This window comes from Phycomyces blakesleeanus, assembly GCF_001638985.1.
Source record: "Phycomyces blakesleeanus NRRL 1555(-) unplaced genomic scaffold PHYBLscaffold_3, whole genome shotgun sequence".
Taxonomy (NCBI): domain Eukaryota; kingdom Fungi; phylum Mucoromycota; class Mucoromycetes; order Mucorales; family Phycomycetaceae; genus Phycomyces; species Phycomyces blakesleeanus.
In genome coordinates this window covers 1,525,185-1,542,277 of record NW_017265136.1, presented here as the reverse complement: position 1 = coordinate 1,542,277, position 17,093 = coordinate 1,525,185, and the positions used below count along the sequence as shown (strand labels likewise).

The following is a 17,093-nucleotide window of genomic DNA, read 5'->3' as shown; positions in this document are numbered from 1 at the left end:
TTATAGATAGTTTTTATTTAACTGGTATAAAATTACAATGGAATAAAAGGAAATATTGGACACGCTCACCAGAAATATATACTTTGAAAAAAAAAAAACACAGAAAATATAAATTGCTAGGTTGAAAAATGCCTTTGTATAGCATACAAGAAACCTGGTTAATAAAATAATAAAGTGAAAACAGCACGAATAGCTATATTACAAAAATGAAATATGGAAGCATGGTAATATACAAGGAAATCTATCCATAAGCCCATGAAATGAAAGAATACAATACAAGGTAGAGAAGTTGTGTGTGTGTGTGTGTGTGTGGATTTCGTGGATTTTGTGGCATTAGAAATAGATGCGTCGAAGATCCGATGGTGTCGTAATTTTCTGGCATTGGGGACATAATTTTTTAGAGCCCAACGTTTGTAGCCAGCACTGCTCACAGTGAACGTGCCAACAAACGATTGAAGCAAGAGGAGTCTTGTATCCCTCAAGACAAATCAAACAGCGTGGCACCGAACGTGAGGCAGCTTCCTATTATTGAATAAGTATGGATAAAAGTCTAATGGGTGTGGAACTTACCAATTGTTGGATTCTTGCTTTAAGAGAATCTACTACTAGTCGCGACTGGCCTGAGTTGGAGTTCATTTGATTGGAATGTGTCAAATGGCGCTCCCACCCAGCATCTGATACCGTTTCTTCAAATCCGCTTCGAGGAGAATCGACCTCTCTGTCAATTGAACTTGCATTTAGAATAGTCCTTATATAGTCCATAAAAATAGGTTTAATATCTTACCCTTCATCCCCATCTTGCACAGACGCAGTTGCCGTGGAACCTCTTGTCATTCCACCAGATACCATCTCTCTTAAAGCGGATGCATTCTCATTATCATCATCAGAATTTACAACAATATCTCGTTCCGTATATTGACTTTCTCCAAACTGAGCTGCATCATCATCTTCTACATCGAGATCCTCATCTACATCCTCTTCCTTGCTTGTAGTAGCGAATCCAGCACCTACAATATATGTCAACAAAGTGCCGAAATGACAAACGATTTACTATAGTTATTTGTCCAAGTACCTCTATAGCCTCCTTCCATCATGGATGTAGCTCTCACACGAGTCTGACCAGCCCACTCGTATTCTTCCCACCTAGCTGACAAAGGAGAGGTGCCAGCACCAGAATTCTCCCTTGACTCATTTTCAGTATTATCTATCATTGGCTCGTCTTCTGTATCCTCGGGTTCTACCGAAGAGTTCAAGTTGGCTAAGCAGTGATCGATATGGAGATTAACAGCATCAGAATCCCCATGCAGCGCCTGATTGCAAATAAAGCATACTTGAGCGCTACTATTTGAGTTTGAATCTTGTCTTGATCCTTGCTCTTCTTCATACAATGCACGCGTTAAAGCAAGTGTTTCATCGTAAGCAGCTGCTGAATCCTCTAATTGTCTCGGGGAGTCTAATTTGTGTACGTGTGTGTATGTGTTTTTTTTAAAAAATAAATAAGTAAACAAAATAATATGTTAGATAAATCAATTGTACTCTTTATCCAATTGGTTGCTGATATATTAATATAAAATTCCAAGTATTGTCTAACCTAGTTTCTGGAGGACTTCTTTACGGTGGGCACGGTTCTTCTGAATTTTCTCGAGTGTACTCTCATATGCTGAAGGTGCTCTTTTCTTATGGTTCGTCTTTTCAAGTTGTTGACGTGCCACAACTGCTGCCCCTCTTTTTCCTCGGCTACACAAGAAGGCGCAGTTATCAGGAACCTGACAAGACAATACAAGCATTGATGACATGACAATGCCAATCAACTTACTTTTTGTTAAGAGGATTATTATAGATATCTGATTCAAGTTGACCAAGTCGTTCCAATTCATAATTAAAATGAATTTCCCAATGTGCAGGGTCTATTCGGTGCTCGCAGATTGGGCATTTCGGTTGATCGCGCTTGGCTACACAGAGAAAAAGAAAGATAGAAAATTTAATACATTGGTCAAATAAAATTTATTAATTAATATAGTCTTTCTTTTTAATACCTCGTTTGCCATTGTCGTCAACCAAGAATTGAAGTTCGCGGTGTAGACCCTTGGATCGTCTCTTGGTTGTTGATCGCGACCTAGACAATGAATGAATTGGGGAGTGAGTTTTCGGCGGCTCGGGTCGGGGCTTTTTTAAGAATCTCTAGATAATTTTTATCGTACTTTTGGGCATTAGACAATGTTTGAGGTGGAATGGCAGGGTCGGGATTCGTGCTAGATGAGGACATTGTCAGGTGTCTATAACGTCTGTGGGTCTTTCGAGAATAATGGTTGGCTAAGAAGCTTTTGGACGGTTGGACGTGTTGAAGTAAAAATGGATGCAAATGGATCGTCAATCCGATTCACAACCGTTGGTAGTTCCCAATCTAGTATTTCTTAAAATAGTAGATACAGTCACATAACACCCGCACTGTTTTTTCGTTATGGCACGAGTGGAATGAAACACTGTATCAAAGAATTAGGATTAATTTATTTATCCATATTGACCTCTTTAAACCTTATAAACATCCACACATATATTAGTGTTTTATAGTATAAGTCAAAATTAATTAATAAAAAGAAAAGTCTTTTGAGTCAATGCGTTTATCTTTTTTTTGGCATGATTTTCACTCGTAGGCTATCGTATTCTTAATTTCAAAGGGTGATAATTGTTATGTACAAAATGAAATGGAGAGGCACAAGCAAGAGGAAGCAAATAAAATATTAGAGTAGGGAAATAGACAAGCAATAAATATATGCGTTCATGATTTAACTAGAAAGAGAGGCCGTCAAAACGCAAGTATGACCACAGCCAGTAGCACACAAGGTCTCCTTAGAAAACCACTCTCGCATATGCTCCAAATGACCACCATGATTGCAGCCCTGACACCATACATATAGACCTCGTACAGTTTGATGACTAGGATCATATTGCATGAGTATATTACATTACATTAATGGGAAATTTCTTACCAGATAGAGCAAGGATTCAATAAACGACGGCATTTATCACACGCCCATGAACCATTTGTTGTACCCATAACAACTTTGAAGCAATGGTTGCATGCAATATGTATAGTAGTTGCATTCTATACGACACATAAGTAATAATATTTCTTTTACTTTTACCCGATCACTTACCTCATTACGCTCCCGGACTCTTTTTACTCTACACGCCTTAATCATAACTGTTGCTGGCGACCAGAGCTTAAAGCGGTGGAGAAGATCTATTTGTTTGTTTGTTTGTTTGTCGCTTCTTGATTAATCATATATTTCGACGATATACGTAATGTAATATGCTTACCAATATAAGAAGTGAACCAGTCTTCGACTCGGTTATCATCAATGTGAATATAGCGTTCAAGTACAAGATATAAAGTTACACACATCTGTACATCGCCTTGTTCTGTATAATAATCGAGGAGCTCCATAACTACGCCCTCATGCTGCCATGTTGGCCACAACTCAGCAACCTCAGAGCAAGAATCACTAAATCTTGTAACGACACTCCTTTTATCTTGATCTGTATTTTGATCTGACTCTTCCGAATCTGTTTCACTGGATTCTCCACTGTCTGTATCTTCATTTTCAATCTAAAGAATTTTAATGGTTAGTAAAAGTAAAGCTTTGCCAATGAAATTAATATACATCCAAAAGACCACGTTCCGGTCCAGTATCTTGTTGTCTTCTATCATCAGGCTCAGATACTATGTTGAAAAAATAAATCCTATTTTAATCACAATGATTTGGGAGCATAGTATATGTGTATTACGTTCATCCTCTGAATCAAACAAGAGAGCCACAATTTTCCATGTTTGTGATGTCCGGTATCTACCCATTTTCCAGGCAACCTAACAATGTGCACAGTTACATACAGCTATTGTGATCTTTACTGGATCGTTTAACTTACAAGACTATTATTCTCACAAGAGGCAGCAACATCTTTTCCAGATACTTGATAGTGTTCAGCAAAAACAGAGAATGCTTCAAAGTCGAACAAGGGAATATGGGCAATTCCACAATTCTGTGACGGTATATATTGAGTAAACTAAAAAAAACTGGGTTAGTTACTATGACTAATGTACACAAGACAGTATTAGTATACTTCATCCTCTACTGCAGATTGCTTTGTGGGTGGTCGCCGCCATTTTTTAGACATAAAAGCCGCCGTTTGTGGTAATAGTCTGTAATGGGACATTTTAATATAACCGAGTAACAAGCAAATAATATGAAGAAAGACTCACCCTTCATCTACAAAATTTTCACGAGAACTTTTATCAATTGCAAAAGCCAGATCTCCCTGGACATTCCATCCAATGGCATTTCGTTTCAAGAGGTCTACAGGGCGATATGCAGCTTGAATTTCTTGTCGGATGAACCATTTGTCTTTTGCAACCGAATATATTGTATCTGAATTTAGCCACAAGAAACCTAGAATAAACATTTAAAAGTATATTAATAATCAGTTTTTCCTTTTCATTTTTGGATTTCTATATTACCTGTAGGAGTTGTCTCATGCTCATCAAAAGCATATTTGGCTATATTAGGACGTCTCACATCCCAAACATGAATCCGACTGTCTGTTAGCAGAGCGCAGGAGGCAATCTCATCATCGTATCCTGGTCTCCATTGAATACGAGCTACAGCTGCCATAGTACGAATAGAATATAGAGGTCTTCGACTGTCCGCGCTCATGTCCCACACCTTTATCCTGGTATTAGCTGCGAGCTATAGTCAGTAATACGCTTGCCTTGATAGTCTTATCACGTCCTCCACTAGCCACCATGCGTCCTCCGTGATGCCAATCAACGGTTAAGCAAGGACCATTGTGAGCGCTCACTTTACGCTCATAAATTGCTTTTGGATTCCGCATATCCCATTTCTTAAGAGGAATAGGTAATAATTAGAGAAAGTTTTTTTTTAATAAAGTAAAATAAAAATAAAAATAAAAATATTACCTGGATAGTGCCGGTCTCAAAAGCAGCTGCAAACTCATATTGAATGACTGGATTAAACTGGACATCACGTACTGCTTCTGACTTTCCTTCAAATGTATGGAGAGCAGCATTCTTAGGGTCTCTAAGATCCTGGAATCCAGACAGCTTCTATTAGTATTTTTCTTTGATGTTTATGGCATTGTTTTACCCAACATTTCATGCTACCATCTTGGGAAGCACTTAATAGAATATTGCCATTTTCTGGCTGAAAACACACACGATTGACCGCACGCGCATGTTCATTAATCACGCGCTCAGCTGTGGTAAATTTGTTGAGTTTATGGATTGATATTAACACATCTCTACTCATCATTATCTTTTTTTTTTCTTTTCATGATTTGTATAATATATATATATATTGTATATGTGATGTGCATAATACGGTTTATATAGTAATATTTTACCTGCTTTTCGTCCTACTTTGTTCAGGTCCCACAAAATAATGGCACCGTTTGTTGCTGCAGTGGCCACCTTGTTTTTGGTGGCTATTTATGCAGAAGAAGTTGCTTTTCTTCTTTAGCTGGCGTAACTTGTGAAACTCTAGTGCTGCCTACCATTGTTTCCCCATTTGACGTCGTTACTACTATAATTCAAGTTCAAGTGACTTCCAGCTCTCAAGTTTAGTGTCTCAACTACTTCGGACTTTGTCACCGCGATGATCTTGAGGACTATTTAGTCCCGCATGAGCTTAATGAAGTCAAATGATGTTTATGTGTAGAGTTCATGTAGATTTTTTTTTAATAATAGGTATAATATTACCTTCTCTTCCTGCAATAGCTACTGATTCACCATCCGGGGATATACTTAGGGCATTTAGTGCACCTGACATGCGTGCTCTCAGAACCGTTGTGGAATCATTGGATGGATCAGATTCTTGGTTTTCATCCAGACCAGACAATGGCGATGAATGAGATTCCGTAGGTTCTGAAGAAAGTCTTGCAGCTGCGTACAGACCTGCTTGAGAAACAATGCGTTGCATTCTTCCACTTCCAGAAAGCTGGTTCTTTGCGTGTTTTTTCATCAAGTGCAAACAACAAAACAGCTCTTGAGAGTCTGCTTGATTCTGTTGCCTTGAAGGTGAACTAAACGTGAGATGATACCCTTTTTTCCCCCAGTTGTGGAGGGGAGAGCGGTCACAATCAAAAAGACTTGGCTATTTTGTTTCTCACACATTACATGTATGTTTTTGTGTGGCAAACACATAGATTTTATTTTAAATAATATAACATGGTGATAGAGAAGTTCCGATTAGGCGTAGCTTATTTCAACTTTGATGGCCAATTATATGATAAAGAGTACTATTTTTCTGTTTATATAATAAAATCTTGTAATACGATCATTTATTATAATTATAATCTTTTTATTATTGTTCTCGTTAATTGAACTGTAACAAATTTCTACACCCACAAAATGAAGACGTGTATTTATCAAATACTTGCAACATATTGTGGGATACCATCTATATTTTATATATGTTATGTGCAAACGAGTTGGGTTTTGGTTTCCCTTTTTTACAAAAAAGGAAGGGATCAATTGATTCAAGCTGACTTATATGCATACGCTATCAAATAGATCAAATATTACCGGAATGAACAAACAATATTCTTGCATGTATTTGTTCATTATATCAGTACTATTTTTTGTTTTGTTTTGTTTTGTTTCAAAAGAGTACTAATTTTTATTCAAAGTACAGTAAAAAAAAAGAAATATTTGTATATAAAAAGAGAGAGAGATAAAGAGATTTATAGCGATTGTTTGATTGTTTGATTGTTTGATTGTGTAAAATTATACGCAAAAAGAAATAGTTAGGAAAAGAAGAAAAGACTCTGGCTTTTCTGTGTTGTTTTTTTTTCTTTTTTTTTCTTTTATTGCTGTCTAGAACCTAGTTTGTGCGAGCTACCTTGTGATCCATCTAACGCAGAAAATGAAAATATATCGTATCAATGCATTTGTTTCAATATCTCCAAAACCTTAATTATTAATATTAATATTATTTACCTCAACATCGCCTTCTTCAGCCTTGCGCTTTAAAGAAGACGGGATATTATTTACATTATCAATCTCCTGCTCCTGTGGGGTTATGTCCATAGAAGAGTCTCCAAATACCAGTGTTCCACTCTTGATTGCATCTGCATGACATGTAGCATGGTATATCTAATATACTGACATAAGTCATCTTGACTACTTCTACTATTCTTATTCTTATTTTTGTTCTTGCTCTTGCTCTTCTTCGTATTCTTATTCGTATTCTTGATATCCTTATTATTACTAGCGCTGTTACTACTGTTACTGCTACTGCTACTGCTACTGCTACCCCTGTGATTATGATTACGATGGAGATGATGATTATATTAAGAGTATTTACCGTATTTTCTACCAGAACGGCATTCTTGTACATCCACTCCTCCTCCTCATCATTCCAAAAGTCTATAAAACGTTCACCACAAATAGGACAAGGCTTTCGTCCATCATTGGGCATCACTACCTTGTGATCCTCAGCCATATTTGCATCTTCTGTACTTCCATGTACACCACTACTCTTTTCATTATTATTAAGATGACCACTACTCTGATCATTCAAGAAAGCTGGGGCTGAAAACCAAAAGAAGGAAAAAGAAAGAGACGAAACAATAATAATAATAGTAGTAGTAATAAAAATTAGAAGAAAAAATCAAAAGTGGAAATAAACAAAACAAACAAACAAAAAATTAGCATGCCTCCATTAGTCAGGTAAGATGATCAAGCTTACCTTGTTGACTAGTTACTTCGCCACCTGCACCACTGATCCATTCTGATTCAGTTACAAACCAAGATCGTGACAATCCTCGCTTGACACGTTCCTTCATGCGACGATTCTGTCTGAAATGAGAATCAAGATGGGCATCCATCTTGGCTTGGCCCTCGTCTGTTTTTGGGTAACGGAAACCGCATTGCTTGCATTGCAAAGGTAAGTTTGAATACAATAACTCTACTGCACCTGCTCTTGGTCTAAAGTATAAATTGATTTTTGTAGGTTGAAGATGGTGTAAGGAACGACAAAATAGGAAGGTTGGGGTGAGCAAAAATGACTTAGAAATTAAATTATAGACACTAAATTCCAATACACACATTTGCAAATCTTTGCTGTCAAAACTGAAGGGTCCAAACACATCTTGACTTTTGTCTGCTATTCTCTCAGGTGTAGAAGAAGGCGTTGCAATTCCATTGGTAGGGTTACCTAGGAAACCCATTGAAGCAAGGTTTTTTAACAAATCACCTGTATTAACTGGAGCTGGCTTAGGAGGAGGATGAGATAAACGAATAGGCTGTGGGACTGGAGGTACAAAAGCAGTTTGTGGAGTAGCAGCAAGAACCTGAGACATGTACTGCTGAATAGGCGCTGCTTGTGAAGACGCCAGCGTAGGAAGAATTGCCTGAATCTATGCTCAGTCTTACTAAATCACTTTTTTTTCTTTTTCTTTTTAACTTTTATACAAAATATTTACTTGTCCAAGTAGCTGAGACAGATGATCATTATTGGTAACAGCTTGTTGTGGTGCCAAAAGTGCTTGAAGAGCAGGTAAGATACTACTTGGGTTCATTGGCTGTTGTTGTTGTTGTTGTTGTTGTTGTTGTTGTTGTTGTTGTTGTTGCTGCTGTTGCTGCTGTTGCTGCTGTTGCTGATGTTGCTGCTGTTGCTGCTGCTGGTGTTGTTGTTGTTGTTGTTGTTGATGATGATGTTGCTGTTGGTGTTGATTATGCTGTTGATTATGTTGATTATGTTGTTGATGTTGGAGTTGTTGCTGGATTTGTTGATGAATTTGTTGTTGATGCTGATTATGGTGTTGATGCTGTTGACGTTGATGTTGTTGTGGTTGCTGCTGCTGCTGCTGCTGCTGTGGTTGTTGTGGTGATTGTTGTACAGGCAAAGACTGTTAATAGTCAATAGTCAATAAAAAAAAGTATTATTATCATTATTATTTTATAACCATTGTCTTCATTATTATGACCATCATTATATTCATCATCCTTATTATAATTATTCTTATTATTATTCAATTGCAGGGATTATAAATTATAAAGCTTATTACACTCTATCTTAAATCAGATCTTAAAGCATAAATCTCAAGGTAGATCTTAAATTTTATCATATACACATTATTGTATCTATCCCTCTATTGTATATTATAATGTATTGTTCATTCATATTATAGTGTTCTATTACTTTCTAATTTATTCTATTTTGCATGTTATTTTATATCTATATCTATATATCTATAGCTATTAATTTTCTTACTTGAGCAGGAGTAGAGAACTTGGAGGATCTAGGATCTCTTGAAGGAAGGCCATAATTGTTGGGACGAATACGAGGATCACGGGAAGGCTGCTGCAGTTGTTGCTGCAACTGCTGATGCTGATGTTGGTGTTGGTGTTGGTGTTGTTGCTGTTGCTGGTGATTATGTTGGAGTTGCTGCTGTTGACAACTTACAGTTGGTTTCTCTTTCTTTTTCCGGCAACAATATAATCAAAACCTACCTTTGGGGGAGAGACGAAATTTGGATTAACATGAATTTGCTGGTTACGTGGCGGCTGGGTAGGCTGACCAGCAGCACGAGGAGGACTAGCACTCTGCAAATTATGGCGATGAGGTGTGTGGATGGCTTGTCTCTGATTATCTCTCATGTAGTTCAATGCCCTCTCAATTGGCTCAATAACATGACGAGCAAAGACTGGGCCTCCAGCTGGCATCCCATTTTTCCAGGTTTGCAATACGCGCTCAAAACTGCGTCGCATCTGGGGGTCAGTGAGAGTGTAGGCATCCAGATAAATTGAGCCAATATTTCTTGCGAAATGGCTGATAAATGGCCCTCCTACGTTCTTACAGATCGAATCGATCAAATACAATACAGGTAACTTCTGGTCGGGTGCATTCTGTAATCAAAGGTTAAAAAAAAACCTCATCTCCTCATTCAGAATACGAAGGAGAGAAACAACAAGAGCAAATGAATCGCGATGGTTTACATCTTTATTATCATTAAGTTCAATTGTCCTCAAAGGGGGTTTCTCCCCTTTTTTTCTTTGTGTATTTCTTCTTCCCCTTATTTTTGGGTCTTGTTTGTATCTCTCTCCCTCATAGTCAAGTCATAAAGCATCATGTCTCCAAACTTACGTGTCTGATTTGCTGTTCGATTTCTCTCACAATTGTACTGGCAGCATACTGATTCTCTTGGGCCATTATTGTCAAATTGGTGATGATAGGCTTGGAGTTGAAGGTGAGTTCCGAGAGTGCTGCCCTATAGTTTCCTCGAACGGTTTCAATGTTGGCTGGTTGTTGTGGAGTTTGCTGAATAATGCCACTCAAGGTGGGAATATTGTGCAATGACATTGCGCTGTATTGATTTTATAATATTTAAAGAAGAAGAGAAGAAAGAAAGAAAGAAAGAAAGAAAAACAAGGGCGTAACAAAGAGATGTCTTTGAATAGAGAGTAACCCAAGCTGATGAATGAAGAAGAAATGTATTGGAATCAGTCTTTTTCTTTTGGCCTTTTATTTTTTCAGACTTTTATATTTGCAGGTTTGTGGATGAGTAAATGGATTGATGGGATGAATAGATAGATGGACGTTATTTTTGTATGGGATTGTATAAATGTCTTGTCTGAGGTATACGAGATTGTTCAGAAATGTATTGCACGTTGGTTCTGTTTGATTCTTTCTTTTTATTGTATTCTTTTTTGCTTTTTTTTGTTTTGTTTTTGAGTGCCGCCTTGATGTCGGATTCCTACCTTCTTTATTGAAAGATTCCAGGCTAGAATTGAGGAAGAGGAAAACCAGAAAAAAATTAAAAAAGGATAAATCTTGGCTTCTTAATGCTCAAAAAAGAAAACAAGTGACGCAATGGCTGACTTGGATTGAAAAAAAAAGGTGATTGGAACAAATCATATTCGCTGTACTTTTTTTTTCAATTAATTTCCAGTGTCGCGTGAAAAATATTGAAACAAAAAAAATATAATGTGAATATTGAAACAAATTTGAAAAATTAAAAAAAAAATTAATATTTAAATCAATATTTTCTTGTTAATGCAATATCTTAATCTCTTTCTCTATAATTAACTTTATACACAATGTAAATAATAGCAAAAATATTACTTATATAATATTATGCCTTTTGTGCTATATATTTCTATATCGATCTAATTATCTCTAATCCTTGCGCCTATAGGTCTGACCCTTATGATCCTTATGATCCTTATGTTCCAAATGTACAATCTGTAGCAGCAACACAGCAAAAAAATGAGAAAGTAAACAAGGTCAAGGCACAAGTTGATGCAGTAGTTGATGTTATGAAAGACAATATCGAAATGGCCAAGAATCGTGGCGTTAAGCTAGAAGATATATCCAAACAAACAGGTACATAAAATAGGCACATGGCAATATATATTCTGACAATTGATCCACAAAATAGAAAAACTAGAGAAAGACGCCAGTAATTTTCGTAGAAGTGGAAATGAGGTTCGCAAGAGGATGTGGTGGAAGGACTTGAAGTGGAAAATTATCATTGCCTTGACCATCCTAATTATTCTTGGTGTCATAATTGGTAAGAGTGGCTCATATCAGATATTTACTATACTAAGCCTAAAAATTGCATTATATTTTACAGCTTCCATTGTTGTCACACAGGTAAATATAAAGGTTATATATGAAGCCACTTGTTACTCATCCAATTCTGTAGACAAAAGCATAATATCACTGAGGCATAAACCCGGCAGCCACAAAACACGGGTTGTACAGAATACAACATTTTTATTGTTCTTTCTAAAAAAAATAGTCCCTCTTTCTTCATTTGCCTTTCTTGGGCTCTTCTTTATTTCTCTTCTTTTATACACACATACACACATATATATATATTCTACAAAAGCCTCTTTGTTCCTTAGCCACATTCTAAGCACATACCCTATACAGCCTCCTTTTCTTTTGCTTTGTTAAAATTACAGTCTTTCCCTTTACCAATTAATATACCAATAAAATGTTTTAGAAAAAAAAACTTTCAATTTTTTGCATATACTGTGTATAGGGTTTGAACAGAAATCTTGTGCATTTAAAGCATTGGTTATGAAGTTTGGATCTGTTTATCTTTAAATTCACAATAAAAGATATACAAGCCATGTAAGGGTATAGCTCTTACATACCATATAATAAAACGAACATGTTATAATAATACTATAATAGGGACCTTGGTGAGACGATAAGAGACATTTAGGTGCCGAGTTACCAAATATAAATTTCTGTCAAACATTTTCTGTCGGAATATCATGTCTCAAACATAGTATACATTTGGTAATCATTGCCTGTCGGAAAAGGAGTAGTACTAAGCTCACGAACAATGCTTCATATAATCAAGCTAATGAGAGATTCGTTAACTTCTATTCAATAATAGTCATTTTTTTCTTGGTATTATGTTAGAACAAAAATATTAATACTAATTTTATTAAAGAAATAATGAAAGAAAAATAAGTAGAGAAAAGTATACTGAAGGGATGCTTATATTCTTACATGCATACGTTAAAATTACAACTATTAAAATTTTCAAGCTTAATTTTTTCGTGCGTTTAGCAGCAAAAAAATAATACAACATGATTGGCCTATTATGTTTTACAATGTTTGAAAAATTTCTTTCAAGTTTGACAAACTTTTGAGAAAATTTATCAAACATTCGCGTTTTTCACACCTAGATTTCTTTATACGGATGATTTAAACTCCTCAAAATGTTTTACAAGGTTTCAACAAGGTCTCTAATATTTGTAGAATATGGAATATATCCAAAGCTGTTGTTTTCTAGTACAGTTAAATGATTCTGCGTATTCAGACAGTATGTTTGATAAGTGTTTTTCTTTGGCAATAAAATTATACTTTTCTTGCACTCATTCTTGTATATACCTGAGAGTGGCTGTCTGATTTTTGGGAGAATAGATACTATATTTGGTAAGGCTTTAAACTTTCTCGAATGAATGAAATACAGAGCTGTTTTATGACCGATTTAACACATGGCTTATACCCGTTTATGAGTTTTAGCTTGTTGGCTTGTTGGCTTGAGCGTTGTCTTAAAAGATAAATTTAATCTTTTTTGTAGCTGGAATACTATCCAAGAAGGGTAAAATATGTTTCTCAAAAATTCCAGTGTACTTAGGATCACCCAGGCTGTCAGATATAAATACAAGTTGACCAACCCCTCTTGAATAGATACATCTCCAAACTATAGATACACCTCTTTTTTTTTGGAATTTTTGGGGTGAGACAGTTGGCTTTGTACTTTCCAAAAGGCACACGCCACACATGGCTGCGTATGCTTGCCTTGTACATTGTCCCGCTTGATTCGCCACTTCATACAATTGTCTTCCATTCTGAATTCCAATATTTTACTTTAGTTGAACCATTGTCATCGTTCTTTAATATGTCTTTCAATGAGCAAAGGGTTTTGTTTTGGTATGTTTTAGTGGATATCCATATTATGGAATATTCTGCTGATTATATCTTGGTTAACAGGTATCTCTATTTTTTGGGACTATGTGCAACATCTGTCCACGTTTGTCCTGTATCACTCTTAACATTTGAAAGAGTACAGTAATATTCTCTAGGCCACATTATCTTGAAACTTCATGGATTTCCCTAATAAGCGATAGACCCAGATGATTTGCGTATTGTTACTACACGGCTCTTTTTGTCTTCTTTTTTTTTGTTGAAAATATTGGCTTTAGGCGCAATGCCAGGATCAATAGTTTGGATTAAATGAAAACTTAAGTTTGTGCGTTTATATATATTTATGAGTGTAAGAGCTCTGGGTTTTAAGCCTAATGATAAAGACCGTGTTTCATTTCAAGAGATTGAAATAAGCTATAAGGGTGCGTATAAAGGAATCTGGAAAAACAATTCTAAATAACAAAAGTTTTTGGAGGGACCATGTATATAACCAGCAAAATCTTTATCATAAACCAATTCAATCTTCAGCCTTTCAAAAACTTGGTTTTTATTCAATTTTACAAGCGAAGGATGTCATTCTGGTAGGTAGAAAGAGATAAAAGTAATGAAGACAGTGTTTGCAATTTTTTTATGAATTCCTATTATATATGTATGTAAACCATACGCTCAAGTTTTCTTTACAGAATTATTATCAAAGCCAAGAAGTTAAAGGAAGGGGAGTTCACCACATACATACATATTTTATATTTTAAAAAGAAATATAATTTATGTAAGATGGCTGTAGACTTATGAAGCTAAAAAAAATCCATCCTCAAGCATACAGACTGATGCAGGCAATTGAAAATAATAGTAATAATAGACATGTTTTAAGAGGTATTCAATAAGACATATGTATTTATTGGTATTTGAAACAAAAAAAGTTTTCGCAGCTCTCTTTTTATTGTATTTTATTTTATTTTACGAGGTTTCTTTAGGGTGTTTAATAGGCTATGATAGGCTTTCTTTATAATGTTGTATGTACAAGGTAGAGGGAATGCTTTTTTTTTGTGAGTTTGACTATTATACATTTTTTGTTTTACAGTGTGGTGTATATACAGATTATTGAGATAAAAATCGAAATCGATTTAAGATGAGCGATAGGCAGCTGGTTTAATGCGGACTGTGACTGAAGGATGATCAAAGATAATTGAATCCAGGGCCATGGATTTTTCAGATACTGGGCAAGATTTAGAAAAGTTCTCGTCATCAGAAAGGTCAGAAAGATAGGAGTCATTGGAAATCGTCGATGAAGATGAAATCAAAGAAGGTGCGACTGTGGTTTGAACTTTGTTACAACTAAAGGCTTTCTTGAATGAAGCGAGGCCTTTCATGCATTGACCCATCGATGATGTGAATGTGGAGGCACGACTTGTGGTATTGTTAGTTGAGGATTGGCGACGCTGGCACTTTGAGATGATACGCTTTTGGATAGAGAGAATCTGCATTGTAGAGTGCGAAGTATGTAGTATTGAGCGCGGAGTGCAAAGGTAGAAGAGGAAGAAGGCTCGGTAGAAGAGATGAGGTTGAGAGAATGTGTAATAAAAAGAAAAGAAGTGCACGAATGTCAAGCCTTTATATACTATTTCAAAAGGCCCGCGCTCTTGGGGTATGAGTGAAGGATTACATGTTTCTTCTTCACTTTATTGCCATTTTTAGGACAAAGACAAGGGGCCATCGTATCTGATGTTTGGCATCTATAGGAAAATACAGCCAAAAATCCTGATCCACAAGACCACAGCCAAAAGCAAGATCCATGATCCATGGTTCCCCCTATCGAGAATCAAAAATGAGTTTGCCTCCTGTATCAATTGGTTCACATCACCTTAATTATGATCTGTAAAAGACATTGAACTTTTCGATTCCGAGCTTTTGGTATCTCACGATCTAACTACTTTATACATAAGTTTATTTTTAATATTAAAATAATCATTGCCAGGTCTTCACGTAAAATTGTAGCTATTTTTTCTCTTATATATATATATAGTACACTTATCATGTAAAAGCTGTTACAATTACATGAAAAGAGTTCGTTATATAATTGTAAGCCTACTCTCTGTTAATCTTCATATATACAACAGTATGGACTACGAACAAGGTAAAGTATTTTATCTTGGGTGCAATATTGGTCAGAGTTACTAATGACTAATATCAAATTTTTTAAGAAAAAACTAAGATATAAACCACACATTTATGTAAGAAAATATTTTTATTTAAACGTTGAGCTGGTTTGTACAAAAGGAGCAAAAATAATAGAGTGATTTGTATATCGAATGTTTTTAGTGACTTTTGAATGTAATTGAGAACTAGAATACAAACAGAATAATAGAAATACCAAGTTTCTGACCCAATATACAATGCAATCTTCAGCAAGTATTATCAAAATCAAATGCTTTTTAAACAGATTAAGGCATTTCTGAAATCACCTTTATTCAATAATTTATATATGGTAAGATGTAAAAAAAGACAAAGAAAAGTTTTTTTTTTCTATCAATTTAGATTAATAGTTTGTCTTTTCTCAATAGAAAAGCAGTAATTTAAAGAAAATTGACAATTTTGAAATAGCAAAACTATAGTTTATTTGTAACCATTCTAGCAACAAACTCAGGAAGACATATATCATTAACCAGCTACCATACTCCTTTGCGTGTAAAGCTTATGTCAACTAAGTTAAGCAGTTTATGTTTTATTCTTTTAGGCCTATTTTATTTCTTAAACATATCAATACCAAGTGATCTCTTATTTTCTTTGAAAGTAATCTAATCATCGTATGGTATTTCTTTTTATAAAGTATAAGTTCTATTAGAGTAACTGGTTTAAGTTCTTGTAAGTAAAATCACCAATACACCCTTAACTGCATATATCAACGAAGGGCCAAGCCACTGCTGTTGTAGAACCGAAAGTACCTTTGTCAATTACTCGACCTTGTTCATAACCAAGTCAACATTGGTCTTGACTAAACTGACGATATAATTAGACTATCTTTTTTTTTTACTATACTCTTAACAGAAAATCTAGTATTTAATTTTTACTACATAGTATGTAATAGCTGGATTGCCAATTCCAATTAGACATTAATAAAAGGATAAAATTCGATCTTTTCAGTAGCATTTATTTGCAAAGTGCTTTCATTTGTATTCGTACATGACTACTATTAGTATCTAACTTTCTTAGAGCAAATCTTGAAAGTGTTTATTACGTTCTGCGCAATAATCTCTAAACATCTTATGGCAAGCACTTGTTCTCTTGGGAACTCATCTTAATACTTTCAACTATCGGTACAGTCTCATTTCAATAAAACTCGTGCTTAAATCCAAAATTCCGCCACCTACCGTATTATTATAATTCAGATGATATACATGTATACTTATCGCTTAATGTTATTTTGGAATATATGTGGGTTTATTTCTTAATGGCTATTTGGTCCCTTTCGTGTACTTGAACAAAAAACGCACAGGCCACTTTAGAGTAACCTACAAATCGCCGTTATAGAAACTTGTACTCCACTTTGAGAGTTATTTCTACACAGATCTAAACTAAATTCTTCATCACTCTTTTTACTTCATTGCTTCTTTGCTTTACTTTACT

General features: G+C 35.4%; 7 protein-coding genes across 7 annotated transcripts; 2 read left to right on the top strand and 5 right to left on the bottom strand.

Moving 5' to 3' along the window:
* Positions 1-2,370, bottom strand: PHYBLDRAFT_179618 (hypothetical protein). The gene is made up of 8 exons (XM_018438177.1): positions 2,202-2,370; positions 2,037-2,116; positions 1,817-1,952; positions 1,592-1,737; positions 1,073-1,453; positions 785-1,007; positions 571-718; positions 1-522 (listed from the first exon to the last, which is right to left on the bottom strand). The coding sequence occupies exons 1-8, from the start codon at positions 2,264-2,266 to the stop codon at positions 334-336; spliced, it is 1,368 nt and encodes a 455-aa protein (XP_018296663.1). The 5' UTR covers positions 2,267-2,370; the 3' UTR covers positions 1-333.
* A 337-nt stretch (positions 2,371-2,707) lies between these two features.
* On the bottom strand, positions 2,708-6,074 carry PHYBLDRAFT_77095 (hypothetical protein). Its single transcript, XM_018443227.1, has 16 exons — positions 5,774-6,074; positions 5,569-5,682; positions 5,419-5,499; positions 5,163-5,272; positions 4,976-5,122; positions 4,762-4,899; positions 4,517-4,721; positions 4,262-4,448; positions 4,123-4,201; positions 3,928-4,041; positions 3,790-3,868; positions 3,666-3,724; positions 3,322-3,610; positions 3,159-3,244; positions 2,991-3,106; positions 2,708-2,937 (listed from the first exon to the last, which is right to left on the bottom strand). Exons 1-16 carry the CDS (start codon positions 6,033-6,035, stop codon positions 2,787-2,789), a joined length of 2,217 nt encoding a protein of 738 aa, XP_018296662.1. The 5' UTR covers positions 6,036-6,074; the 3' UTR covers positions 2,708-2,786.
* An 822-nt stretch (positions 6,075-6,896) lies between these two features.
* Positions 6,897-8,376, bottom strand: PHYBLDRAFT_163720 (hypothetical protein; the record flags this gene model as incomplete). The annotated part of the gene is made up of 4 exons (XM_018434861.1): positions 6,897-6,926; positions 7,013-7,168; positions 7,284-7,606; positions 7,764-8,376. The coding sequence occupies 4 exons, from the start codon at positions 8,374-8,376 to the stop codon at positions 6,897-6,899; spliced, it is 1,122 nt and encodes a 373-aa protein (XP_018296661.1).
* A 101-nt stretch (positions 8,377-8,477) lies between these two features.
* On the top strand, positions 8,478-9,045 carry PHYBLDRAFT_157599 (hypothetical protein). The gene has a single exon (XM_018433649.1). The coding sequence runs from the start codon at positions 8,677-8,679 to the stop codon at positions 8,905-8,907; it is 231 nt and encodes a 76-aa protein (XP_018296660.1). The 5' UTR covers positions 8,478-8,676; the 3' UTR covers positions 8,908-9,045.
* A 637-nt stretch (positions 9,046-9,682) lies between these two features.
* On the bottom strand, positions 9,683-10,310 carry PHYBLDRAFT_94358 (hypothetical protein; the record flags this gene model as incomplete). The annotated part of the gene is made up of 2 exons (XM_018443858.1): positions 9,683-9,925; positions 10,164-10,310. Coding segments are annotated over 2 exons (390 nt in total), but the record flags the coding sequence as incomplete, so codon positions are not given.
* A 551-nt stretch (positions 10,311-10,861) lies between these two features.
* Positions 10,862-12,131, top strand: PHYBLDRAFT_62622 (hypothetical protein; the record flags this gene model as incomplete). Its single annotated transcript, XM_018440993.1, has 5 exons — positions 10,862-10,881; positions 11,215-11,402; positions 11,458-11,589; positions 11,653-11,672; positions 12,078-12,131. 5 exons carry the CDS (start codon positions 10,862-10,864, stop codon positions 12,129-12,131), a joined length of 414 nt encoding a protein of 137 aa, XP_018296658.1.
* Positions 12,132-14,593: 2,462 nt separating this feature from the next.
* On the bottom strand, positions 14,594-14,953 carry PHYBLDRAFT_62623 (hypothetical protein; the record flags this gene model as incomplete). The annotated part of the gene is made up of 1 exon (XM_018440994.1): positions 14,594-14,953. One exon carries the CDS (start codon positions 14,951-14,953, stop codon positions 14,594-14,596), a length of 360 nt encoding a protein of 119 aa, XP_018296657.1.
* Positions 14,954-17,093: the final 2,140 nt, after the last annotated feature.

Excerpts from the sequence above, each read along its gene's own strand:
- PHYBLDRAFT_179618 (XM_018438177.1), bottom strand. The coding sequence starts at position 2,266 with ATGTCCTCATCTAGCACGAATCCCGACCCTGCCATTCCACCTCAAACA. Across the intron at positions 1,008-1,072 it reads GATGGAAGGAGGCTATAGAG|GTGCTGGATTCGCTACTACA; the intron begins GTACTTGGACAA and ends CATATATTGTAG. Across the intron at positions 523-570 it reads AAGCAAGAATCCAACAATTG|GAAGCTGCCTCACGTTCGGT; the intron begins GTAAGTTCCACA and ends ATTCAATAATAG.
- PHYBLDRAFT_77095 (XM_018443227.1), bottom strand. The coding sequence starts at position 6,035 with ATGAAAAAACACGCAAAGAACCAGCTTTCTGGAAGTGGAAGAATGCAA. Across the intron at positions 4,042-4,122 it reads AATCTGCAGTAGAGGATGAA|AATTGTGGAATTGCCCATAT; the intron begins GTATACTAATAC and ends ATACCGTCACAG. Across the intron at positions 3,611-3,665 it reads CGGAACGTGGTCTTTTGGAT|ATTGAAAATGAAGATACAGA; the intron begins GTATATTAATTT and ends AAAATTCTTTAG.
- PHYBLDRAFT_157599 (XM_018433649.1), top strand. The coding sequence starts at position 8,677 with ATGTTGCTGCTGTTGCTGCTGCTGGTGTTGTTGTTGTTGTTGTTGTTG.